Below are 26,686 nucleotides of genomic sequence, written 5' to 3'. Positions count from 1 at the left end.
GAAAATACCCACCAAGCACAGCAGTGTCCCTATGCATGAAGAACAAATGCTTTATCTTCCTGAGATCACATGCTCCCTGGTCGTCTAGGTCCATCCTAGGCATCACCTCTGGCTGAACCCTGCCATCCTAACCTTTGGCTCCTGGATTCCAGACTTTCTGGGAAGAGAAGGGAAAGGACCCCTGATGAAGAGGATCTGAGGTAATCTTGGTCCAGACTGCCTCTGCCCTATGACCTGGAGCTGTTTCTATGTCCCAAGTCAGACCTGAAAGGGACAGGAGGAGCTGCTTCTCTGGCCAGCACAGGCACGAGCCTTTCCCAGGAGGAAAACGGTGTCTTTGAATTAAACAGAGGGAGTGCATAGGCAGAGGGAGCCCAAGTGGTTATGGGGTGACCAGAGATAGGAAGGGACAGTGTGGGGCTGAAGAAATAGTTTTGTTGATGTCTTTGAGGCCCTCCCTAGGGAGATTTCATATTTGCAACAGATCAGTGGTGGGACACCTGGTGGGAATGGCTGAAATCTGGAGCTGCCTCAGAGGTGAGGTTCCTGACACCAAAGAACAGACAATACCATTGCGGTACAGCCTGTCCCTCCTCTCTAGACCCACAGAATGACAGCAGCAGGCAGGGTCTTAGGGGTGGAGGGGCTCTGCTGGAAGGATTCCCATGTCCTCCACCTTGGTTGTGGCTGCTGAGGTCATTAGGAGTACATCCCCGTGGGGTGTGGACATTCTGGGAGTTGGCATCTGGGAGGCTTTGACTCAGAGCCTGGGCTGAAGGGCTACCATGCAGGGCAAGAGCAGGCCTCTCCAGCACCACACGTGGTGGGGCGGCGGGGGCGGTGTCACAGGACCCTGAGCTCTCCCCAGCATCAAGGAGGGAGGAGAAGGGGCTTTGCCAGGGCAGAAGCTCAGCTGTGATGAAGGAAAGACTCGGGTTCCAGAAGGAGAAATCATGTCCGATAGGAGGACTTGAGGGCAGCATGTCTGGGTCCTTGCTGTGGGGACAAGAGGGACATGACAGGGCCCAGTCTCAGGAAGTGGCGTGGCCCTGGAAGGGAGTCTGGGAATTCTACGTCAACGAGGCAGCCGTCGCCGCTTTAAGTGGCTGCTGAAGAGCTTCCAGGTGGAAGGGGCAGGTGTTAGGAATCGTATTGGGGAATTCAGCCAGAAAGCAGGTCCCGGTGGGAAGGGTGCAGGGAGCCTTAGCCGCAGGGGGAGTTACAGGAAAACCTCTACCTGAACAGACCAGTCTTGGGGCTCTTCAAGCACGGAAAAGAATCCTTGCCCGGCAGTTCCAGAGATGAGGTGAGAAGCAAAGGCCCAGTGATTCTGAAGAATGTGAGGGGGAGGGAGTGGGGCGTGTCCCACAAGGACAGCCACAGCCCACAGTGAGCAATAAAGTCTGTGAAGTGAGGCAGGCTGGAGCCATCTCCTCCACCCCGCCTTCCCCCAGCTCGGGGTTTCTCTCCTCCTGGGAAGAGAGGGACCCAAGAGCTTGTCTGATCTTTTTCGGGAGGGTCAGAGCCCAGTGGGAACAAGCGGCAGGGGTGCTAAGGGGCTGGAATGCAGCGGCTTCAGCTGGAGACAGGCCTGGGGCCAGATGGCCGTCATTCTGGAGCAAGAGTAACCCAAGGCCAGATGGCTGGATGACCAGAGCTGCCCCACTGCCTATCTGGCCAGGAGTGGGGACTGCAGACAGAGAGGCCACCCCAAGTGACCATCAGGAATGTGCTGGGAGGGAGGAACCTGGAATGTCACCCTCCTATACAACACAGCACTGCTCCCCAAGCCGGGAGGCCCCACTCCCAGAGAATGTCCCAGGGTTCAGAGGGTGAGAAGTCTGTCTGCAGTGACTATGCAAGGTTAAAACCTTCCCTTAAAACAGGGTACACAGACTGTCCAGACCTGGCGTGGACTTCACAGAAGGCTGTGCGTGGGGAAGGCCCAGAGAAAAGGGAGTGGGGAAGGAAGGGAGATGGGGGTTCAGGGTGCCAGTGGGGCCACCGTGCGATGTCCTGAGACACAGATCCTTTTGGAATTGGAGTCACTAGCCTTGGTCTCCCCTGAAGGGAGAGGTGCTCCTATTAGCCATCTGCCAAGGGGACAGGCATGGGCAGTGAGGGAGGTAGAGCCTGTGTTGGCAGGACAGAGCACTGCAGGCTGATCACATGGCTAGCTTTCCTGATCTGGCCTGTGAAGAGCTTCCTGGCATCCTTAAAGTCATATGCAGGGGCTGGGACTCTCGGGCTGAAGTCAGGCCCCCTGTGCAGATGTGTGAGCTGTACTTGAATCTGGCTTTCACATGGTTTCTGGCTTATCTCCCTTGGTCATTCCAGTGCTTTTGCCAAGCCCTGTTCAGGTGTTCTGCCTGGTTCTGTGGGGCTAAGGTGAATTCAGGAGGAGGCAGGGGGCAGCATCACCTGTGGTGGCATTGGGGTGACAGGGCTGTCACTGAGGGACATCCAAGAGGAGGAGAATCTCAGGAACTTTAGGTCCTTCTGCTCTGGGGAGTAACAGGAGCAGGGCATCCTGCCGTCAGCATTGCCGGGTGGCTGGCTTAGCTCACTGCTAAGGGCAAGGGGACACATCTTGGGTCTGTGAGGCCCTGCCCCTTTGCTCCTGCAGATTCTCCCTCCACTGTCACTGGAAGCACCTGGGACAGATGCTGGCTGGGGTTCCCCTCACAGAAGCAGCTGTGAGCAGGACCCCAAGGCCACCTTGGAAATAGAATTATCCGTCAAAACAGTGCCCTGAGGAGCCTGCAGAGCTATTTCAGCCACGCCACTGTCACCTGAATGGATTTCTGAAACTCTTCTCTGGTAACTTACAGTAGCCCAAGCAGCCCAAGAGAACAGGTCTCATGACTTTAGAGGACTCATTTTTTTTTTTTCCTGGAAAACCATGGTCCCTGATTTGATATCCAGTCTCATTCACAACCCTGCACTGCATCCTCAGGCCAAAGCTTTGGGCCCACTGAGGAAAATCAAAAGAATGAGCTGTCAGCAATTCCCAAAGACACATCTCCAAGAGGAAGTGGGGTAGCAGCGCCACTGGCGTAAGTGCAGGGCTCTCAAGGTGAGTTCTTTGAGAGGGACAGTGGCAGTGTGGGGAAGGGACCTAGTCTAGTAAGTCATGGTCCCAGGGCAGGCATCGCCAGGCTCTGTACACACAGGATACACAGAAACGACCAAACCCTGACGCCAGGCCACCCACCAGAGCCCTCCCCACCTGTGGACATGGCTGAGAAGATCAGCCTCACACCAGGAACCACAGACAGCACCAATGGGCCGTATTTTCCAAAAGTGAGGCCTATCTAAAGCTGGCAGCAAGCAGATCTGACCCCACATCAACCCGCCAATCAGTTTTGACTGCAAAAATTGCTGTACAGAGTAGGCATATAACGTACGTTTGCTGAATGGGACAGAGTCTATGAAAGATGAAAGGTTTATAATGTATTGATTTCAAATTTCAAATTTTATAACAGCATAAAGTTGCCCCCCTTCCTCAAATGGAAAGGCAAAGAGGAGAACATAAAAAGAGGCCCAGCCTTTAGGTCTGACCCAAAAATGACTGAAAGAACCTACAGGCATCTCTGCAGTCTACTGGTCACAGACTTTGCTGTTACACAGAGACTGGGATTCCAGTCCCAGCTCTGCCATTTTCCAGCTGCACAGGTCAGCTAGCCACTGGAGATGTGTCGTAAACAAAGCCAAACATGTCTCCCCATCTTTCCAGGGCCTGGCTGTAGAAAGAGTGTATTTAAGGTGCCTAGGATGGCCCCCGGCATGCAGAGCAGTCTTAATAAAGGTGAGTGGCTGCTTCTCCAAATCAAACGAAGGGGTGGTACTCCATCCGGGGAGTGCCATCCATTCAAACTGGGTTCCACGAGTTTACGGCTGGAAGGAGAAGAGGAAGCCAAGCAACCAAAGGTGCTTGAGGCGCCCCACTTCCTTCCCCGCCAGAACAGCCCGCTCTTACCTGCTCTATGTCGTGGACTTCCACCTAATATTGTATCTGAGAAAATACTGCAGCCCCTAAAAAGGGTTTGAAAGTCACAGCACCAGGTGATGCCTAGCACCCTTGCTAGCTACAAGCCTGCATGTGTCTGGGATCCATCTGGGTCTCTGTCTCCATCCCCAGCCTCCCTGCCCAACTCTGCTGTCCCCATGGCCTCTGGCCCCGTCCCCCGCACCCGAGGGCTGCCATGCGCACCTGGTGAAGCGGACCTCGCAGATGGTGCACATGTATGGCTTCTCCCCGGTATGGGTCCTCATGTGCCGCGGCAGCTTCCCGGCCCCCATGATGACTTTGTGGCAGATGGGGCACTGCTGAGAGGCCTTGGGCTTCAGCTTGCGCTCTTCCACCAGGGGCCAGGGTGGGAAGAGGCCTCCCAGGTGGGTGGCACTCAGGAAGTTGAGATAGGCACCGTAGTCGTTCTCTGCCTTGATGGGTCCCAGAGGGCCCCCCGGCAGGTCAGGGAACATGTCCTTGAAGAAGTCATTAGGGAAGGGTGGCGGTGGGGGTGGGGGCAGCTCCTCCTTCTCCTCCTCCTTGATCTTCCGATTCTTGATGACCAGATCCAGTGGCCCACTGTCCATGGGCTGCTCAGGCAGCTGGGCAAAGGCACCGAAGTCCCCTGGCCAGAGGTGTGGGAAGAAGTCCGGGGCGAATGGAGACAAGGAGGGTCTCCTGTCGGGGATGTTGGCCTTGGGGTACAGGTTCTCCCTCAGCAGAGATTCGATGGAAAAGTCCCGGATCACCCCTAGATGGCCAGGACTGCCAGCCTGAAAGGAGTCAGGGAAGTCCTTGGGGGTGTCTGAATAGGCCTTCTCTGTGAGATGGTCCGTCTTGGAAGGGCTTTGGTGGCAGCTGATGTCCTGGGGGTCAGGCAAGTTTTCTTGGTCAGCAAAGTCCTCCGTGTCATCATCGTCATCCTCCTCTTCCTCCTCCTCCTCCTCCTCTTCGTCCTCCTCCTCATCATCATCTTCGTCATCGTCGTCATCCTCCTTGTCGTCCTCCTCCCCTCCGTCCCCCCCAGGCTCCATGATCTCCAGACACACATTCACAATGCACTGGATCTCCAGCATCCTGGCTGCATTGAGGATGTGCTTGACGTTGCCGGCGGTGATGGTGAGCGTGGAGGTGTAGGCGAACTCCAGGATAGCTGCCAGAGCCTCAGGCTGGACAAAGTCGATCTCGTAGACGTAGGGCTGGCTGGCTAGGGTGCCGGCTGTGAAGAGCTTCTTGAAGTACTTGCTGCAGGCAGCCAGGACAGAGCGGTGGGTCCGATACTCCTGCTCCTGCACCACCAGGAGCACATCGCACAGCAGGCCATCGTGCCGCTGCTCATTGAGGCTGCACAGGACCTCACTGCTGTGGTTGGGGAAGGGAATGCCAATGAGCTCGTCAATGTCATTGGCCATGTTCTCAGCCAGAGCCCTGCAGAGACACACAGAGAAGACAGGGTTAGTGAGCGTGGCCCCAGGAGGGGTCTCCACTCTAGGACTCTGAGCCACCTTCTTGGCATAAGGGCTCCCTTTCCACTGCGAGGCCAGTCCTCCTACCTCTCGGCTTTGCCAAATCTCACCTGCAATTCACAGCCTGGCTTACAAGCTGGGGCTTTTCTCTGGACCCCTAAGACTCTTGGAGTTAGGCTTCTCACTGGGCAGCTGGTGTCAGCTACTCACTAAAGGCTGCAAGGCTTCTCTCAGACTTGGTTTTACTGATTTCCACTTTGCCAACATGCAGTTGCAGAATACAACTGCAGGATGAAAAGCCACATGAACCCAGCTGTTGCCCTGGCTACAGGAACAGGACCCACCTCTGTGGGGCGAGGACCTCAGTGCTTCTGCTGAGAAGATGCTCTGATTTGTCTCACAAATCCTCTGACTCTGTAACAGACTTACACTTTGCACTGGCTACTAGGAAGCTTAAAACAAATTTCGTGGCCCATTGTCAGCAAGTGAATGGGGGCTCTGTGGTACGTTTTGCTTCCTGACCTTACTCGTTCATTGTAGTTGAAGTTTCCTTCCATTTGTAAATCTTGATTTTTTTTTAAAAAAACACTAACTTCCTATATGTGTATATCTGAGAGAGATTTCACCTATATTTAAATTCAATACAAATATAAATGCAATATTCAATATAAATATAATGCAATATAAATATAAATTCTAGTACATTGTTAGTTAATTTTTCATGTCTATATTCTGTTAGCCTCATGAAAATATCAACCCCTGTGGTGAGAAGCATCTTCTGAGACACTTTATCATTATATATGTTATACGTAAAGTATGGCCAGTGGCAGCCACCAGGAGAAAGCAGGGCATGACAGAGGACAACTGGCATCCCTTCCTTTAGGAAGCACAGCTCACAGCCTAGGTGAACATAGTCAACCGGGACAAAATGCGGCATCTGCCAGGGAAGGTAGGGGCATCCAAGGAGAGAATACATTCATGGGTTGTTAGTTTCTGTTTCTGACTGGGCCAGTAAAGCCCCTTCCTCATCCCTCTTTTCCGCTTATCACTAGAGACAGAAACTAAAAACCAGGGCTTCAGGCTGCTAAAAGCCTAAAACAAAACAACGAAACAGAACAACAACAATAAAATAAGGTGGGTCGGACAAGCTTGACAGGGCTCTTCCACTTACAGCATAGCTTCAACATGGCCCATCTAGATAAATCCTAGCAAAGCCCTGGCCCTTATCTTGGTACAAATAAAGTGGGGAGAAAACAAAAAGGAAAACAAATCCTAAAGCCCCACGCCCCAGTGGGAAGAGCTCTGGAGATCCTTACGCATTTATATTCTGGATGTTTCTGCCCTGGGAAGGCAGAGGCAGTGGGAGGGGAGGAGTGAGAAGTGCCGGCTCATAAAGTGTGCGTGTGACCTGGAGGCACTGGGGAGGTGGCAGGCATGGAGGATGCTGGGGGCCCCTCCCCTGCCCTCACCTTCTCCTCTACCATGGGGCAACCCAGGTCTTCCCTAAGCAATTCCACAGGCCAGGTGCTCAGGAGGCTTCCCAGAGCTAAGGCCCCACTGCTTTCCTACCTTCTCATCTTTAAAAGGGCCAGAGACCCTGGCAGTCCATGCATTCATTCTCTAAATATTATTGGGTAGTCTCCCTGTGCCAGGCTCTGTACTGGACTCTGGGGATGCACAGAGAACAAATCAAGAAGGCCTCTGCTCTAACAGAGCTTAGAGGGATATAACAACTGTGATACAAATGTACAGCAAGATTCACCAAACAGAGTATACAGATGCAGATAAAGCCATCTTATCAGAAAAGATGTTCAATATCATGAGCGATTAGGGAAATTCAAATTAAAACTATCATAAGATATCACTACATACATAGGATAGTGGCTAAAATAAAAAAATACTGACAACACCAAATGCTGGTGAGGATGTGGAGAAAAGGATCACTCATATATTGCTGCTGGGAAGGTAGAATGGTACAGCTATTCTAGAAAATGATTTGGCAGATCTTAAAAAACTAAATATACAACTGCCATATGACCCAGCAATTGAATTCTTGAGCATCTACCCCAGAGAAATGAAATCTTATGTCCACAAAAAACTCACACACAAATGTTCATGGCCACTTTATGCATGATAGTGAGTAACTGGAAATAACCTAGACATCCTTCAAAGGTGTATGGCTAAACATTATGGTACGTCCATGCCATGGAATACTATTCAGCAATAAAAAGGAATCAATTCTCAGTATGTGCAACAGCCTTGATGAATCTCCAGGAAGTTATGTTGAGTGAGAAAAGCCAATCCCAATGGGTTAGATGTTGCATGATTCCATTTATATAACATTCTTGAGATAATGAAGTTACAGAAATGGAGAATAGATGAGGGTTGCCAGGGACTAAGGAGGTGGTGGTGGTGGTGGGAGGGAAGTAGGTGTGGCTATAAAAGGGCAACAGGAGAGATATTTGTGGTGATGGAAATGCTCTGTGTATTGATTCTATCAGTGTTCATATCCTGATTGATATTGTACTATGGTTTTGCAAGATGTTACCATTGGAGAAAACTGCATAAAGGGTACATGAGATGTCTCTGTGTCATCTCTTACAACTGTAGCTGAGATAAGTATCTTAAAAGAAAAAGTTGAAGAAAAGCAAATGACAGGAAACAACCTAAAGCCACTAATCAATCTCCTCGCTTCTCTCCATCTCTCATCCAGCTATCTACCACAGAGCTGTAAGGGAGGAGAGGAGGGGAGCGCTTTACCCAGGGTCAACGGGGAAGGCTTCCTTGAGGAAGTATCATTTGAGCAGAGACCCAGAAGAGGAGAAGGATCCAGCATGGGAGGATGTGGAGAACAGTGTACCAGGCTGTGGGAACAGTGGCACAAAGTAGGCAGCCCCACCAAGGTACCCTTGGTCTGAAGGGCCAGGTTCTGTTCTGAGTGGCCCTGTTGAACATGGTTCTTGTCTGTTGACAAACCATTCCACTTCTGCATTTCTCTGGGGGCTCAGATGCACCATATCCACCCAGATCCCTTGAGGGCCTGTGTAGAATTAGCTGATGGACACTCCTCCTTCTCTCTGACCAGGGAGGGCATCCCCAGGCTGAGGCTTCAATGGGCTGTGCTGCAGAGAGAGCTCTGAGGCCACCTCCTACATCCAGAGGAGGAGAGAAGCTCCTAGTGACTTCCTCCTTTCCCTGGCTCCCCACTGTAGTGGTGGGCACCCAAGGGAATGCAGAGGACTTAGGAAACCACGGCTACCTGCGTGGCTGCAGGCCAGCGGGCTCCTTTGGGGCTGCCTTTGGGCAGCTGGGCTGGGGGCCAGCAAGCAGCCCCTGGAGGCCTGGATGAGAGGGGAGGCCTCAAGTCTGAGCTACATTTAGTTTTGGATGCTGGAGTCAGGTGTGGTGTGAGCATCTGTGCAGTGAGCAAGGGGGACCCATCAGATACTTGTCCCACCTCCTTGGCCCCAAGCTCTTTGCTTCAGATACTCAGGACCCATGAAATGAACTGGGAGGATAGGGCAGGCCAAGCCTCTCTTCAGGTCAAATCCTCTCCCTAAACAACGGGTTTCCCAAAGAGAAGTCAGGACTGTCATCTGCACTTAGGCTTACTCAGTCCTCACAATAAAGCATTTAGCTCCTATTGTTATCATCATTCCCATTTTACAGATGAGGAAAATGAAGCCACTAAGAGTTGATGCACAGAGGATGAGTGAGGGCACAGAGACCTGAGCCTGTGTCTGGCTCCTCAGGTCATGCTCCCAACCACAGCGAACTGCAGCTCCTGCCTCTGATCACAAAAGTAACCAAGAAAGGCCAGTAGTCTCTGCTAACGCCTAATGAGTGACCCAGACTGCAGGTTCAGAGGTGCTTAGGGATGCCTTTGTGGAGGAGGGAGGGAAGGTTTTGGGTGGCCCTGCCCTCCAGGGACAGCCAAGCAGTCAAGGGCAGGGAGGGCAGACTGGAGCCCTCCAGGCAGGCTTGGTCAGCCTCAGGGGCTGGAATGTAGAGACCACCCCAGCCCCAGGCTACTGCCTTTCTCATAGGGTTGGGGAGGGGTCCTCTCCCTTGCTCGGTCCCCAGACAGCCTCCACTACTCTGTGTAAGTTTTGGTGGTGGTTTTGGCAAAGCTCTGCTGGGGGTAAGAAGAGAAGGGGAGAGGAGAAGATAGAGCTGTGGCTCAATGAGCCTTTCCCATCCCACTTTCTGAGCACAGCCGAGAGTGGGTGGTCACCTGGATGGACTGAGTGGCCACAATGCTCCCTTCCAATGTGCCCCAAATGTACCTTTGGAGTCTCTACTCTCCAATCCCCAAACATACACCCTGTTCTCAGCTGCCATGCCTTTGTTCATGCTGAACTCTTGACTGGAGAATACAGCATCTCACACTTCTGGGGGTCCACATCCCATCCACACTTCAAGGTCTCACTTAGACAACCTTTTCCCCATCCCTCAATTCAGAGGCTCCATCTCTCTAGCCTTTGGTCTCCTGATTCTTGTCATTTATTTGACTCTACCTTGAACTGTAATGATTGGTGTCTCTGCTAGATTGTAAGCTGCTCGAGGGCAGATCATATCATTAAATACTTAGCACAGTCCTGACTCAAAGTTGGTGGATGGTCTATGACAAGGGCTGTCCTTAGCTGCCATGTTGTGAGGATGCTCAAGCAGCCCTAGGGAGAGGTCCCCAAGGCAGAGGATTGAGGCCTTCTGCCAACAGCCAATGCCAACTCGCTAGTTGAATGGGTGAGCCACCTTGAGAGTGGATCCTTCACTCCCAGTCAGGCCTGACGACAGCAGCCCTGGCTGACATCTTGATTGCAACCTCATGAAAGACACTGAACCAGGACGGCTCAGCTGAGTATCTCCCAAATTCCTGATCCACAGAAACTATGAGGCAATAAATGTTTATTCTCATTTTAAGCCACTACATTTTTGTGTTGTTATGCAGTAGTAGATAATAATCCAGGGACATTATTTCACAGACATTATAGATTTTTGATATTTATCATAATTTTCTGACAGATGGCAGTTAAATGTCTCAGTTTAACAAAATGCGTGTATTACAACAATGTTTTGATAGATGGAAGTAAACGTATTGAGGAAGTGACACCTTTTTCTAATTCTCACAAAGCCACCCTGTAGGTAACAGGGTCCTGACCCTCAAAGGGGCCTTCTCATCTGAAAAGACTGTGTGTAAATGAAACGACCCTTCCACTGTTGAGTAAAAAGCCAAAGTCAGTAAAACCCCAGGAAATTAGTTCTCTATCGAGAGCCAAGTTTTCTTGCTTGCTAACGGCTTATTCCTTTAGAGATGAAAATGTTTTAAAATGCTTTTCAGGGAAAATTCCCACCATTCCTTAAGCTTTACTCTGCCTTTTAAAATAGAAGAGCTGGAACCGGTTAGACCACGTGTTGGTGATCAGCGTCCCACTGTGATAACCATCCGAGCACTTTGAGAAATGGCATGTGGTTGTCCTACGCTAAGCGCGGATCTTCTGTGCTTTGGGAGCAATGTCTACTTGAGATTCAGAATCAGGAAACCACAGCTGTGTGACTCTGGCAGGCCCCTCCACTTCTCTGGACTTCTATTTCTCATCATGTGATAGGATGGTCATGAGAAATCTGATAACACACATCATGACCATGAGGAATCAGAAGTGCAAAGTGGGTCTGACGATGGGGAGGGAACCCACTCCGTGACCCTGGACCTGAAGGCTGGTTTGCCCAGCAGTGGCTTCTCACTGTGCCTTGGTTTGTGACCTTTGTTCCATTTCTGGAGAAACAGATGTAACCATGGTAGCTCAAGGCTGTTTTTCCAGGCAGGAGACTAACCTCAGCGGCAGGGAGTGGGAGGGGTACCCTGCGGTCAGGAGGTAAGGGCTGCCACTTGCTGTTTCATTGTCTTTTTGGGAAGAAGTGTCCCCACCCTGCATGCTGGGAGCTTCCCTGGTGACCCTAAGATTCCCATGCCCTGGTGGGCCAGTAGACAGCAGTGTCCCAAAGGGGATGTCATGCCCCTGCCCCCATGCCTTCCATCCGTTTGCCTCCCATCATCTAAGCTAAGGCAGTTCTGTCTCCAAGAATAACATGCAGGGAAAAAAAAATTCAGTACACACACACAGACACACACAAGAAATGAAACAAAACACTCAACAGCTAGAAGAGGCTTGATGTGAACTATGAACCTTTGGTAGGAAGGAGCTAGAAAAAAACACACAGACAAAAATAAAGGGGAAAGATGGGAAGAGGAGATGAGGAGCTCAGAAATGGAAGAAAGAGGTTAAAGAAGAATGCAGGGGGGTTGAAAACCTTCTTAGATGTGGCCACTATTCCAGAGAACTTCCCCTGAGCCTCTGCCTTCCGTGGAAGGTTCTAGAACCCAGGTAGGTCCAAGCAACCCTGTCTGAAAAAGTGGCACTTCCCACTCTGGACTTCAGTTTGTTCGACTGTAAAATGAGAGCATCTATCCTCTCAGAGACTGTGCTCCCCTCTCTCCCTACCAAGAGGTCAGCAAGCTAGTGAGCTTTTGCAATAATAGCTACCATTTATTGAATGCCACTTGTCACATGTCAGTCATCACACCTCTAACCCTTTCTCAAGCAACACAACTCTGAAAGATACAGACTTTTATCAGCATCTCCAATTTACAGATAAAGAAACAAGTATGGAGAGGGCAGGTAGCTTGCCCATTGCCACCCAGCCAGCCAGTGTCTGAGCCAGGATTTGAACCCAGCTGCGTTTGTTGACAAAGCTCATATTTGTTCCCCTTCACCATGCTGCCCCCTGCAAAGTAAAATCCAAGGGTGGGGAGATTTGGACCCTTCTCCTTGGAGGTTGACTCTCAGTCTAGGGGTTTAATCAGAGCCAGGCTAGAGGGATGAGCAGAGAGGGCTGAGACCCAAGCTTGCCAGGTGACTAAGGAGGAAGGAGGGGCTCAGTACAGAGTGCAAATGAGTGGTATGGGCAGAAAGGCACAGGATCCCTGTGGGCTGGAGGTCAGGGAAGGCTTCTAGGAACAGGGGCCTTGTCTGAGCTGTGAAGAGTAGAAAGAATTTCATTGGGCAGAGGGGGCAGGAAGAACATGCTCTACATCATTTGGATCCGGAATGGATCTGGAAAGCTTTAAATCCCTTCGGAAAATAGGCTTAACCTGGATTCCCCAAGTGGGATCAAACAAATTGTTCTCAGCTGGCGCCGACACTGTGCCTGGAGTTGACTGAGGAGGTTGAGGGTGAGGTCCCTGCTCTCAGATAGCCTGGGTTGACATCCTCGCTTCACCACCCATGACCCGTGGGACTTGGTAATTACCCTCCTTGAGCTCGGTTTCCTCATCTGTACAATGGGGATGAGTTGCTATGAGGATCAAATGAGGTAATAACGCATACAAATTGCCTCCTGATACCTAGTCAGTGCTCAACCAATGCTAGCAATTGTGAAGTCCAGGAAGGATGCAGACACCCTTATGGATGTTTTCGCAGGGATGGGGCCATATCAGAAACCAATTTGTGTTCTGCACAGTTTTGCAGAGATCTACGCTATTGAAGACACTTTCTGAGAAGGGTCCTTACAGGCTCCCAGGGCTCTCCCCTGGCATGTGTCCAGGGCATCACCATGTTCCAAGGTGTTTTCATACCTCCTTGTCTCAGGCACTTCTAACCCAAAGAGCTCGGCGAGGCTGGTACAAATTTTACGTCCATTTTACAGATGAGAAAATTAGGCACAGAATGAAGACCATGCCCCAGGCCACACAGCAAATCAGTGTCAGAGCCAGAATTAGAACTAGAATGTTGTAACCCATTTATGCCTAGTGTTCCATTATTGGAACGCTAAGCTTGTGGGAGTTATGTATAGCCAACTGCTCAAGGTTATCGCCAAGGTCTGATTTTTCACAAAAAAATTCTCAACCTCCTGCATAAATGAGTTAATGCCCAAGCCTGTGCCTCCTCTGTTAGACCACAGTGCCTCCAACTAGGTGCAAGGCTGCCTGGCTAGTAAAGGACTCGTGTTCTAATCTTAGTTTTACTAGGAACATGAAGTGCTGGTGTTAGGCAAATCATATACTTCTGCTGCCTCAGTTTCCTTATCTGGGAAATGGGGAGGTAATTGCATGGATCTCGCTGAGTGGTATGTGAGTGGAATGAGTCAGCCTGAAGTTCCAGCCTGAAGTTCTTGGGTTATTAGGAAGTCTCATTCCCCCTGTGAGATGACTGGCCTCAAGGCAGGGTCTATTTCTTGTACTTCTGTATTACTCCCAGGATGCCAGCAAGTAGGAACATGGCAGACACTGAATGAATGAGATTGGTTCACATAAACAAAGGGGATAGCTTTGAAATCACAAAAGGTAGTGGGATGGCCCCAGCCCTCTGCTGTGGGGATACCTGATACTTGAACAGAGCCCTATCATTCATAAGATGCTTATATTAATTCATTTCATTCTTCTGCTGGTATTATGGTCCCTGTTATGGAAATCAGAGAGGCTAAGTGACCTGCTCCAAGTCACGCAGCTAGAAAACAGCAGGGTGGGAACTGGATTTCTGCTTGAGTCCCATTGCTTTCTTGCCTTTCAAGAATAGAACTGTTGGTGCAATTCTATTGCTATGATCCTCAAGTCCGGCGCCTCCCTGAATCCTGCTCAGCTCAGCAAATCTGGGCTCAGGATGGTGGTTCCATCTGCCAAATCCCCAGGGCAAGCTGGCCCCAGCCAACTGAATCCCACCATCCTGGAAGCTGTCCCCACCCAGTCTCCAACCTCCAGCTCCTCCCATGCCCAGGCCTGGAGCTTCACAGCCACCTGGTGGAAATAGTGGCTGCGGTGGGGGTGGGAGGTGTGTTGCACGGGGTGAGAAGGCATGTGGATTTCCTCTCCAGAGCTGGGAATGAGGTTGGGCAGCAGCTACCTGCGTTCTTTGAGCAGGTCTTTACTCCAGGTGGTCTGTAGGCACTGAAATCCACAAAGGGGTGGTAGGTTAGGGCAGGATAAAGGGTGGGAGACTTGGCCCAAGCAGCTGGCCAGCCCTAGATCTCCGCTGGGCACACCCACCCAACCCTTGGCAGTTTCCCCAAGCAAGGCGGTCACACCCCTTGGCCCTGGAATGCCCCTGGGCTTTGGCTGCCCCAGAGGTTGGAACCAGACATGTGGGCTGGGAGGCTGGGCAGGGCTACTTCAACTTTTAGCCTGTGCCCTGCCCGCCATAAGCACCCCAGGCAGAGAGCCCACACTGGGTGAAGCTGGCGCCACCTGCTCTGCCACCCTGCCAGGACATGCCTGGAGCCGGCAATCCCTAACCGAGCCTGGCCTACTCAGCCCCTCAGGGGTTTTGTGCGATCTGCTCTGAGCTTTCTTCCCCTGCTAAGGGCAATGGCCATTCAGGTGTTCCCTTACAGCTGGCATGTAGGCCCTTCCCACCTCACACAATTGTGCACCCCCTCCTCTTTCCCTGCAATGTCCAACCCCCTTGACAAGATGAGTGATGGCCCAGAAGAGGCCAGACCCAGGAAGCAGGTACCCCTGGGTTCTCATCCCAGTCATAGACGGATTTACTCTGCCCCTACACCTAGGGGTCTGAGTTTTTTTTCTGCAACCAGTCACTCAAGTCTCTGCTTCATGGTTCTCTGCTGAAACCCCCTGGGTTAACAATGTCACATGCCTGTTGAGCTTTACTTTCAGGAAAGCTTGTTCACAGACATTTTTCTTCATATGTTTTCCTAGGATCCCTGTGTATATAAGGAATTATTTTGCCCATTTTGCTGATGAGAAACCTAAGCTCCTATTGGTGAATTGATTTGCCCAAGGTCATAGAGTGGCTAAGTGACAGAGGTCCCAAACCTCCTGACTGGTCACCTAGTCTCTGCCCCAGTATGAGGCTGTATCCCTTGTTGACCTTTAGCCCCAACATCATCGCCACCTCTTCAACCCTCACTCCATCTCCTCTGCACTAGCATTGGTTTGATTTTATCAGAACAAGGTCTAAGATCACCACAGAGGTTTAGAGTAGGGCAAAAGCCAGGGTGGGCTTCTCCAGGCTGGACTTGAAGAGTACCTAAGAGGGTAGCCCAAGGAATGAGCAGATGGATGAGGAAGAATGAGGGGAAGCCTCAGGCCTGGGCTTTGGGGACGGAAGTGGGTGTGGGATTGAGGCTGGGGGTGCATGAGTGTCAGAGCTGCTCAGTCACACCTAGAGGACCCCCTTGTTCTATGTAGAGGCTGCCTGAGGCCTCTGGGGGAGTCTGAAGTGGATGTGCCAGGCCCACTGCCCTCATTCCCTCATCCCCTCATCCAAGGGTGGCTTGAAGCCTTTTACCTTTCAAAGCACTTTCACCTCCTTGGTGGCAGGCCAGGTGGAATTATGCCTATCTGACAGATGAGGAGACTAAAGTGAAGTGAGGCTAAGGTCACAAAGCAAGGTGATGGGATGACAGTGGGGGAGCTCGCATCGTCCCTGAAGCCATTGCTTTTGCCAATGCACCATGCAGGGGACTTGCAGGAAAGACAGAAAAAGTGGGTTCCCTATGGGGCTGCCTGGCCTCAGTCACAAAGTGAGGGCTCGTTCCAGTTTGCTAGGGCGCAACTGCAGGGTCAAGAGCTGGCGGGGCACACCAATGGAGAGGGGCGCCACTGCAGATGGCTGGCACCCTGGCGGGGTTGGCCATGGAAGTCTGGGGCAGGCAAATCAAATGATGCCCCTTCAAGCTGTTGTTCTTTAATTATTTTTTCATCCTTTATTTACTAGGGGGGAGCGGGGGAGACTTGTTTTCTTTTAAGAAAAGCTGCACACCTCTTTCATGTTCACAATAAAGGATTTACTACTTGTGTTTATTACAGGCGATTTCCTGAGCCAGAAAACTTCTTGGGAGGCTTATTAAACCTTATTAAACCACTGAAAATTTAGATAATAAAATAAATCACTTGTCTCCCATAAACAGCACTAGGCCACGCGTTACTGAGTTTCATACTCCCAATGGCCTCAGGCTGCCTTCACAGGAGATATCCCCTGCTGCTGTTGGATGGCTCCCTGGAGGGTGGGGCTGTGGTGGAAGGGTGGGACACGCATCAACCCACGAGAGCACTATGTAGCATTTCTGCCCAAAGGGGCCATCTCCTCTAGTAGAGTGGAAATGGTTTAGATTTTGCTAGTTATTGAAGAGGTTGTGTGTGGATAACTGGGCTAAGTGGTACCATATTTTGACCCTTCCTGGGGATATTTTGGCATCTGTTCTAGAAGGCATTAAGCCATTGCACAGTTGGCTAGCCTCTGAGTGTGCTGTCTGCACGCCTCTTCTACCCACTCGCCAAGGGCTCCCAGTGCTGTGGGCAGGGCTCTGGAAGCTGAGTCCTTTGCTGCTGGCCCTGGGGACTTCACACGGGGCAGAAAGGAAAGCAGATGCCAGGTGAGGGGGCCATAGTTGGAGTAGAGAAAGGCCGGGAGCATGAGGAGCAAAGGCTGGGAAGGACCCAGGTGTGTGGTCAGCAGAGAGCAGGCCAAAACCCTCTGGGGGAGGAATTATAGTTAAAATCCTAGCTCTGCTCTGCAACTGCTTAGTGATGTGACCTCGAAGCAGCTGGGTCCCTGTTGGAGCTTCAGCTTCTTCTTTTGTATAAGACTAGGCAGTTGTGAATGTCCCTTGCTGCCCACACACTAATCCATTTCAGTATTTTGGTTCCAGGATAGATCCTTGATTCTGACGTCATGCACAGCTCAGCTTCAGATGTCTTGGGGCTGCTGCACCTCACTTTGGGTTTCCTGCGACCTTGACTTTGCCCTCTTTCTCCTCCCACCCCCTCCACTTTAGCCCTCTCTGGGACCCTGCCAAGTTACACAGGAAAATACGTGTGAACACACGTTGGACTTTCAGATGATGAGTGTTCTACAAGGTCAAGGTGGGGTTATTATTTGACCACAATGGGTAGAGTGATGACAACTCAACAGGTTGGTAAAAGTGCTTGACATGTCTCCTCCGCCTGCCCCAGAGGAAAAGTGAGGAGGCAGCTTCCATGTCTGCCTTCCCACCGCCCCTACAGTGGCCAAGAATGGGCATGGAGTTGGGAGTGGCCGCTTCTGCAGAATGTGCACAGGTTCATTACAGACACCCCACAGGCCCTGTATGCGCAGGTGCGGGAACAGACAGGAACACAACTCATTCTCCCATAATGGTGACTTCAGGTATGCTGGACAGAGAAACAGTAAACAGGTGACGGAAGGACCAATTCTGAGATTCCTTCACCTTTGACTGAATCAAACTGGTCACTAAGATGTACTCTGGGTGCCCGTTAGGTACCAGTCGCTATCCTAAATATTTTACATTTATATTTATATTTACATTTATATCTATATTTCTTTCATTTCATCCTCTCAAAAACCCCATGAGGTGGCTGTCATCATTGTCACTCCATTTTTTCAAGTAGGGAAACTGAGGTAGAGCTGAGGTTTGAATCTAAGCAGTCAGATTCCGGGTTTCCTAAGCAGTCTGCAACTGTCTCTCTCAGCTGCTGCAGTATTTACCCATTTAGCTAAGTGCTGGAGAAACACGGATGAAAGAGATGGAGCTCCTGGGCTTAAGAAGCCACAGAACAGCGGGAGAGACAGTAAAGACAAGACTAAAATGAGTGCTAAGTGCTGGTTCATAGAGGCAGATGAGGGGCCTAGGGTCAGAGGGCGGGGACTCTGCTGGGCCTAGGAAGGGGAATCCTCCAAGGAGGTGAGGCCCCCAAGCAGCCAGGGATGTGGGGCAGGGGAAGGAGAACATTTTGGCAAAGGGATCAGCATGTGCTAAGGAAGGCACAGATGCTGAGTGAGGATGGCACATCAGACAGGAATGCCAGGGAGTTTGCGGTGCTGGGTTCAAAGATAGAAGTTCAATGAGTTTAGAGACAGCCTAGTCTGGGAAGCAGAGCAGTGAAGACCGCAGCCCACCATGTGGGAGTCTTGGGTGTGGGTGGGACGGTGAGGCAGGGGCCTCACGAGCACTGGAATCCTTCCTTGAAGGAAATCAGGGAAGGTTCTGGATGGGAGAAGAATCTGCTTGGCGCTGTATTTGAGGAAGGTGTCAGCAAGCAGTCCTGGAGCAGGGAGGAAAGGGTGGCGGGAACCAGCTAGGAGGCTGTATCTCCTGACCCATGGAGCCGCTCTGCATTATTCACGGCCACTCCCCTGCCCTTCTCTACCCCAGACCTCCGTGTGGGATCTGGCCAGGGAGGGGCTGCTGTGGGGGGTGGCAGCTGTGGGAGGAAAGAGGACAGAGCCACATGCCGAGGACTCATCACAGGTGTAAGATGTCCTGGTTATGCCTCAGCCCTCGACAAACACTCCTGCCTCCCTGCTGTTGTCTACCTCAATTTGGAGACGAGGTCCAGCCGGATGGCCTCAAAGATCCCGGCCCTGCCTGTGTTTTCCAAAGGAAGCCAAACCTCAGATTTGCCTCAGAATTCGCACTTTTCTTCTAAGCAAACGCCATCCACCACGAGAACCGCCTGGCATTTGGCTGGGAAAGAACAAACTGGAAGCTTACAATTTCCAGGCTTAATTGCACAGTTACTTATAATATTGTTATACAGAACTTTTATTGCACCGAGAAAGCCCAAGCGTTTCCTTTTCCTATTTATACTTGAGCCCAGTCTCTCCTCTGCTATCATTTCCTCCCTTGCCCATTGCAGAAACTGACGGCTGTTTGGTTCCCTTTTCAAAGAGAGGGCAATTAGGATGTGAGATGGAAACTCATTCGTCCTGAGTGTTTGACTCATGGAATATCAGTCAATTAACACGTTATTGATCACTCACCATGTACTTGACTAGGCCTCATGCTGTGTGAGGCCATACAAAATACCTGCTTTAGAGGGGCTTCTGGCTTCACTGGGCAGGAAAGAGTAACCCACAGTAAAATATAACGAAGAAGTAGGAACCAATAAAGAACTAATGTGGGGCCGGGCATGGTGGCTCACCTCCCAAAGTAATTCCAGCGCTTTGGGAGGCTAAGGTTGGAGGATCATTTAAAGTCAGGAGTTCAAGACCAGCCTGGCCAACATGGTGAAATCCCATCTCTACTAAAAATACAAAAATTAGCCACATGCCGAATGTGGTGGCAGGTGCCTGTAATTCCAGCTACTTGGAAGGCTGAGGCAGGAGAATCGCTGGAACCCAGGAAGCAGAGGTTGCAGTGAGCTGAGATTGCACCACTACACTCCAGCATGGGCGACAGAGCAAGACAGAAGTCTAAGAAAAAAAAGAACCAAGTATGGGCTGGGTGCTACAATCAGGAATATGGAAGCCAGCAAGTCAGAGCTAGGTGTCTGGGCTACAAAACTGTCTGGGGAGGGAGGACATCATGGAAAGCTGTGCAATGGTGCATCAGAAGTGCCTGCTTCTGAATGCAGCCTGGGAATCCAGCCCTCCTTTTTATGGTTAGTGAGAATCTTAGGAGACAGGAGCCTACCTTCACTCTTCTGATATTTGCTCCCAGTCACAGGAGCCCAGCACCAAGGACTAGACTTTCCTGACCTATAGGAAAAATAGTTCACCTAATTTAGCACCTTATAGAGTAACTACCCTCTCCCTCCACCCCAACTTGTCCCCACTTCAGCTACTACTGCTTGTCCTCTTGCTGTGAGATTTTTGGTTTCCAGACAATCATAAATTTATAGTGAAAATATTCTCAAGGCAGGAGAATCTCCCCATCCGCACCCTGGACTGAGGAAACCTGGCAGATCCGCTGCTGAGCTAGCATGGGCTCAGGAATTTCCTCACACTTAGATGGTTGGCTTCCCATTTGAAGTCTCAAGATTAGAAATGTTGAATAAGAAATATAAGGTTAAAAAGGAAAAAAAAAAAAAAAGAGTTGGCAAAGAAGTCATTATTTGTGGATGATATGATTGGATACTTTCCTATACAAATAACAGACAAGTTCAAACATACATTAGGGACCCCATTGACTTGGCAACAAAAATAGAAACAACACCTAGGAATAAGTTCTTAAGAAACATGTAAGATCCATACAGAGACTGTTTTAAACACTATTGAAGCACTTCTTAAGACTTAAATCAATGGAAAGATACACCTCATACTTGGACAGGGAGCCACAATATTGTAAAGATGCCAATTTCCCCTAAATAATTTAATAAGTGCAATATAATCCCAATAAAAATATCAGAATTTCTACTGAAATTAGATAAGCTGATTCTGAAGTTCATATAGAAAAATAAGCATTTAGGAATAGCCAAGAAATTTTTGAAACAGATGAGTAACAGGAGTAGGGGGACCAGCCCTACCAGATATGAAAACACATTAGAAAGCCATAAAAATAAAATATTTGGTACTGGATCATGAACAGGAAGACAGATCAATATAAAGTCATGGGCAGTTCATAAACAGACTCACATAAATTCATGTAGGTATGAATTTAGCATGTAATAAAGGTGGAATTCAATTTTTATTTTAAAATGGATTTTTCAATAAATGAGATTAGAACAACTAGGCAACCATTTAAGAGATAAAACAAAACAAAATAAAACTTGTATCCCTTCCTCACTCCTTACACCAAAACAAATGATACATGTAGCAAAGCTTTAAAAGTTAAAAAAAGTAAATATTGAAGAACTGTTTTACAATTGCAAAGGAAAAATATTTTGCTAAGATAGAAAACCCAGAAGTCATAAAAGATTTGATAAATCTGACTAAATAATGATTTAAACATTCATGTACATCCAAAATTCCATAACAAAATCAAGACACAAACAAACTGAAGAAGATATTTGAAACATATGATGAAGGGTTAATTTCCTTTATATATAGAGAGACCTTGTGTCAACAAATCAGGAAAAGATCTATAGTTTATTAGAAAAATTGGCCAAAAAAAAAAAAAAAAAAAAAACCCCATGAACAGGAAAAATAAATACAAATAACTTTCAAGTGTGTGAAAAATGCTTACCATCACTCTGCATTAAAGACATAAAAATTAAATAGATTTCAAGTTTCATCTATGGGCCAAAAATAAAAAAACTCTGATAACTCAGCAATTACCCTTATAGACATATATCTTACAATTTCACTGCTGCCATATGTTCAACTTATATACAGGATTATCTCTGTGGCATTGATTCTATAACCAACAATTGGAAGTAAACAGTATATCCATCAATGGAGGCTTGCTAGATACATCATGGAGTACTATGCAGCCATTAAAAAGAATGACTTGAATGACACATATCTGTATATTGATACACAGAGGACTATGTCTAAGATTTATCACTATGCTGCATGGTACCAGGTTTAGAAAGAAAAAGATGACCATGTGTACATACTGGTTTGTAGATGCATGAATTAAACTGTTAGAGCCTTCCTACCGGAGAGGTTGGAAGGCTGCCAGTGAGGGGTAGAAGGCAGATTTATTTTCCTACATATACTCTTTGATAGTATTTGAATTTTAAAGCCATTTGTATTAAAACTGCTGAATGATTTATATTTTCTTCCTTCTTTTACAGACTCCCAAATTGTCTTTGACATTTTTTTGTTATGTCTGATGCCTGCTGATTTGTTCTGGGGCCTTTAGCTACCCGTCTCAGTTTTTCTGTCTGTAAAATGGAATTAATGACACTGGCTGTCTATCTCATGGGTGGCTGTGAGGCTCAAGGGAGAAATGGATGAAAACAGCCTCTGGCTGCCATGAGGCGCTGTAGGATTCAACTGCAGGACATTAGAGATGGCCCATGTTCTGCTCAGCACCTGTCTACTGCATGGCAGTGACCCTGTGGACACACAGGCAAGCTGTGCATCACAGCTGGGTTCTCCAGTGGTGGAAGAATACATGACTCCAGTTATCTGTTAGTTCAGCATTTACTATATAGCACCAAGGACACAGGTGCTAGGAAGAGCCATGATGTTGTTTCAGCACCATATGAGCTTCAAGAGTATGGTGGCAAATGATGATAATCACAATAATGAAAATCTTACTGCTTTCAGCTAACCACTTATTTCACATATAGTAACTCATTTGTTATCCTTGTTTTAAGGATACGGCCAATGAGCTTTAAAGGGTTGGACCCACTCAAGGGGCCCAGCCAGTAAGGGGCTGAGCTTCCCCACTTGGACGCTGTCATTTCTCTACTCTAGGACTTTTGATGATTCCCTTTGTGGGACCCTGCCATCTCAGTCTGCCTTTTGTGGTCCCCTACAGTCTGTTCTGAATCTAATTTCCCAGTTCTCTCTGACCTGGGCTCTCTTTAAAGCTGGTCTCTGAACTGCCTCTGAACACATCATGCTCATTTCTGCATTGGTGCCTGTTCCTTTGAGCTGCTAACACCTGTAGTCCCACCTCTCTTGTCATCACAGGGTCTTTAAGACCCCTTGTGAGTCAGTTTCACTTCTTCCTTGATACCTTCTCCTCTAACCTAGGTGACTTTTCAGAGAGTGGCAGCCAGCCTCTGGAACGGCTCCCAAGGATCCTCACCTCGTGGTATTCATGCCCCGTGCAGACCCCTCCTGTATTGTATCAGGGCTGGTGTATGTGCCTGATACAAGAAGGTGATGGCATGTGCCTGCCATGGCGAGGCTATAAGAGATGTTGCCACTTTCACCTTGATTTCTCCGGGGACTCTTACTGTGGGGGAAACCACTGTCATGTTGAGAGAGAGTTCAGCAGCCCAAGGAGAGGTATGAAGAGGGACTGAGGTCTCTCATCAACAACCAGCACCAACTTGCCAGGGATGTGAGTGAGCCACCTTGGAAGCAGGTCCTTCTGTCCCCATCAAGCAGCTCCAGTCACCTTTGGGACTACAACCACATGGGAATCCCTGAGCCAGAACTTTCCAGCTAAGCGGCTCCTGGATTCCTGAGTATAAAATCATGTGGATGAGAGATATTTATTGTTTTAAGCTGCTATGGTTTTGGGGCATTTTGTTATGCAGCAACAGCTAACTAATGTACATTAACTCACTCAACTCCTTTGGGAAGCAGGATGTCTTCTTTGGCCTTTGTCCATTTTTTTTTTTGCCTGGATTTTGTGTGTGTCATCTTGTATCTCCAACAAAATAGTAAACATCTGTGGTTTAAAATTCCCCTATATCTCCCATCATGGTTACTGGGGGTTGGGAACAGCAGGAGAATCCACACTGATTCGCCAGCTTCCTATTTGCAAACAGAAGGTGGGGGTTAACTAAAAGGCTCCAGCACACACACATGCTTCTGGTTTGGCTGGTACCCTCCTAAGTATGCAGAGAACTCATACACAGAATGCCTGCAACCTCCCCACCTGAGACCTACAACTCACTGGTACACTGGAGCATTCAAATGCCAGAATTCTCAAATGTCCCATGGTGTGCCTGACTCACAATCCATCGCCAGGGGTCTCCTGGAGGGAGGGGCAGGAGGGCCTGGAGGGGGCTGTCACTTCTTACTACACTGACTGCTACTGGAGATTTATTTACCGGCCCCACACCCTTTTCAAAGATATTTCTTTCAAAGCCAGAGCGACAGCCTGCCTTTCAGCTTTCCTGACACTCAATTCCAAGTACATGGTACGCTTAATCCCACAGAACAATTTAGGAGCTAAAGAATCATAAAGAAAAATTTCACGGAGGGAGCTGTTGCTGCTCCTTTGAAAACAGCCCCCGCCCCAGTCTCTCCCCAGCCGCCTCCTGGTCCCCAGTCCCCAGAGGTCCATCCCCCGCCACCCGCCCAGGCAGCTTCCCTACAGGCAGCCAGTGGGAGGGCGCGACCCTTCCCCGGCTTCTTCCTCCTCCCACTCTTTCCCAGGCAGGCAGGCAGGCTTATTTTTCAAGACTAATAAACACCAGTTGAAGGGAGGAGGAGAGCCCCTTTGTAAAACGGTGTCTAAATAGAGGCAGCTCCACCATTTTTTTCGGCCGGGTGGGTGGAGGTGACCAAAGATACAATTATAACGTAGCCCATCCTCTCCCACACGACCCATTTTAACCAGTGTGTAATAAAGCCCAACTCATCCACCCTCTGATTTGGGTCAAATGAGAGGAATTTTTAGCTTTTCTGGGGAGTTTGTGCCAGCAGGGGAAGCAGAGGGGAGAAGGAGGAGGGAAGGAATAAACAAATATGCTACAGTTCTCTGGAAGAAAGGAAAGGCAGGGCATGCAGGGAGCAGGGATGGGGATGGCCACCCTTCACTTCCACCAACTGAGTCCCTCTTTCCATGGTAGCCACCTAGCTTCCAAACCTTGGCTGAGACTAAGGTCTCCCTCTTCCTTGCTCCTGACTCAGGGAATCAGCTTTCACTGTGGGCACCCAGGGCACATCCCCTTTGCTCCTCCTGCCTGCCTCCTGCTGGTTCTCTTGACCTTCCAATAACTGGAAGATGTCACCAGTGTGTCCAACTCCCACCAGCCTGGCCTTGCCCATTCCACCTCCTCAGCTAAAATGCCATCCCCTCCCAACCTCCTCACCCTACCCCACCTTCATTGGGTGAACTCTTGCTCATCCTTTAAGACTTGGCCCAGGTGTCACCTCCTCCAGGAAACCTTCCTGAATTAGGTGCCTGTCCTTTATGTTCCCATCCTTCCCTCTCTCCTAGTCCTCACCATGTGGAGATGTAAGTGGAAAATGGGTGCTATTGTGATGGGCTGGGGAGAGGAGGGAGAAATAGCTCTGGGATGTAAGATGCTGGGGATGGGGTCAGCAGACCACAGCGGGTGCCACAGGTTGACTGTTGGGGGATCAGGCATGCCCGCAGCAAAGCTCAACAGAGGAAAGGGTCATGAGGAAGCTTTCCTGAAACAGACAAGAGTAGGATAAAACAAAGGTTGGATCATTTACACATTCCCCGGGAAAAGGTCATCGCTTCCTTTACACTTTCACCCCAACACTCATTGTGGTCTGTGTACTGGGGGGCCACCCACCTGGTATACTCCCACCTGGAAGGCTTGGCCTCATCTTTCCTTTGTTAGGGATGCTCTCACTCCTTTACCCTTGAGTCTCTCTTCTCCCTCCACTAGTCCTGAACACTCACTGAGCCCCTCAGGCATCTGGGGACAGAGCAGGAGGCCTTCAGGCCCACAAGCACCCCCAATTCCATCAGCATGCTCAACAATGAGTTTCACGCACATACATGTATGGCCAGCTTCCAAATGCAGATGGAATTAGAATCGATTCAACACACAAATGTAGGTAAAATGATTATGGAATCACCCAGGGTGGGGGTACAGCCAAGCAGGGTCCCATGACGTATTTTCAGCTCCAAAAAGGATGGTTATTTTCAAAAGCATGGAGCCCACAGGACAGGAATGTAAGTTCCTTGAGAATGAGAATGAGTTGCTTCTCTGTACCTTTCACAGAGTGGAGCCTGGAGGTTCACATCACTGGGCATTTGGTATAATGTTTGTTGAGTGACTTGTTGAGCACAGATGGCCCTATTTACCTTGAAATAGTCAGTTTCACCGCTACTTTCAAAAGGAGGAAATGACCTGGGAGCATCAGTAACAAAGAATGGCAAAGCCCTCAGTAAATAGCAAATGCTGATGTGTGCACTGTGGCCCTGGGCACGTAGCGCACCTCTGTTCTCATGTGTGGCAAGAAGGGCAAAGTGCTAAATCAGAAAATTTACAGGGAGCTAAATCTCCCAAGGAAAACATGGGAGAGTTTTATTTCTTCTGATTAAACAATTTATAAATCAGGATAAAAAGGATTTCCTCTGAAAACCTTTGTCCCAATATTGCTTTAATATTGCTATAACTTCAAAACATAACAAAGACAGCCACTGTGAAGCATGCCATTGTGTTCCTGCGGGCTCATCATGTGACAGGTGAGGGGACACCTTTAAGGGGCTTGATCCCCAGGAGGGGAGAGGAGAGCACTTCCCTCTTCCTCTCTCCAGGGAGGACCTGGATTAGTGGGAAGCATGAATCATCCTCCATTTCCATGCTGTGGGCCCACTGTATCACCTCTGTGCTCAACACAAGATCCTGTCACAGTCAGAACCCCTGAACACTAAGCATGTCAAGACACATCTAGAGCTGCTTTAATTTCATGCATCCTCTCTTGAGCACCCACTGTGTACCAAGTATTGAACTGGGCTCTTTTATACAAATTACCTCATTTGATCCTTATGCTAGCCCTTTGAGATGATTATTTTTACTCTCATTTTGCTAGGAGGAGACTGAGACCAGGAGTGGCCAAGTCACTTATCTCAGGACTGCAGTAAGTCTGAGAGCATCCAGAGGCTGAAAACTGGGATAATTCATGGGTAGCAGAGC

General features: G+C 49.3%; 1 protein-coding gene across 4 annotated transcripts in view; it reads right to left on the bottom strand.

Moving 5' to 3' along the window:
- Positions 1 to 26,686, bottom strand: part of ZBTB7C (zinc finger and BTB domain containing 7C) — a 387,122-nt gene that overhangs the window by 8,395 nt on the left and 352,041 nt on the right. For all 4 annotated transcript variants that reach the window (XM_031934563.1, XM_023207587.1, XM_031934564.1 and 1 more), the window contains one exon: positions 4,214 to 5,440. In XM_031934563.1, coding sequence (XP_031790423.1) covers positions 4,214 to 5,440 — 1,227 coding nt within the window. The remainder of the gene's footprint in view (positions 1 to 4,213; positions 5,441 to 26,686) is intronic.

Source organism: Piliocolobus tephrosceles, chromosome 18 (genome assembly GCF_002776525.5).
Source record: "Piliocolobus tephrosceles isolate RC106 chromosome 18, ASM277652v3, whole genome shotgun sequence".
NCBI classification, from domain to species: domain Eukaryota; kingdom Metazoa; phylum Chordata; class Mammalia; order Primates; family Cercopithecidae; genus Piliocolobus; species Piliocolobus tephrosceles.
This window is presented reverse-complemented; position numbering and strand designations above follow the sequence as displayed.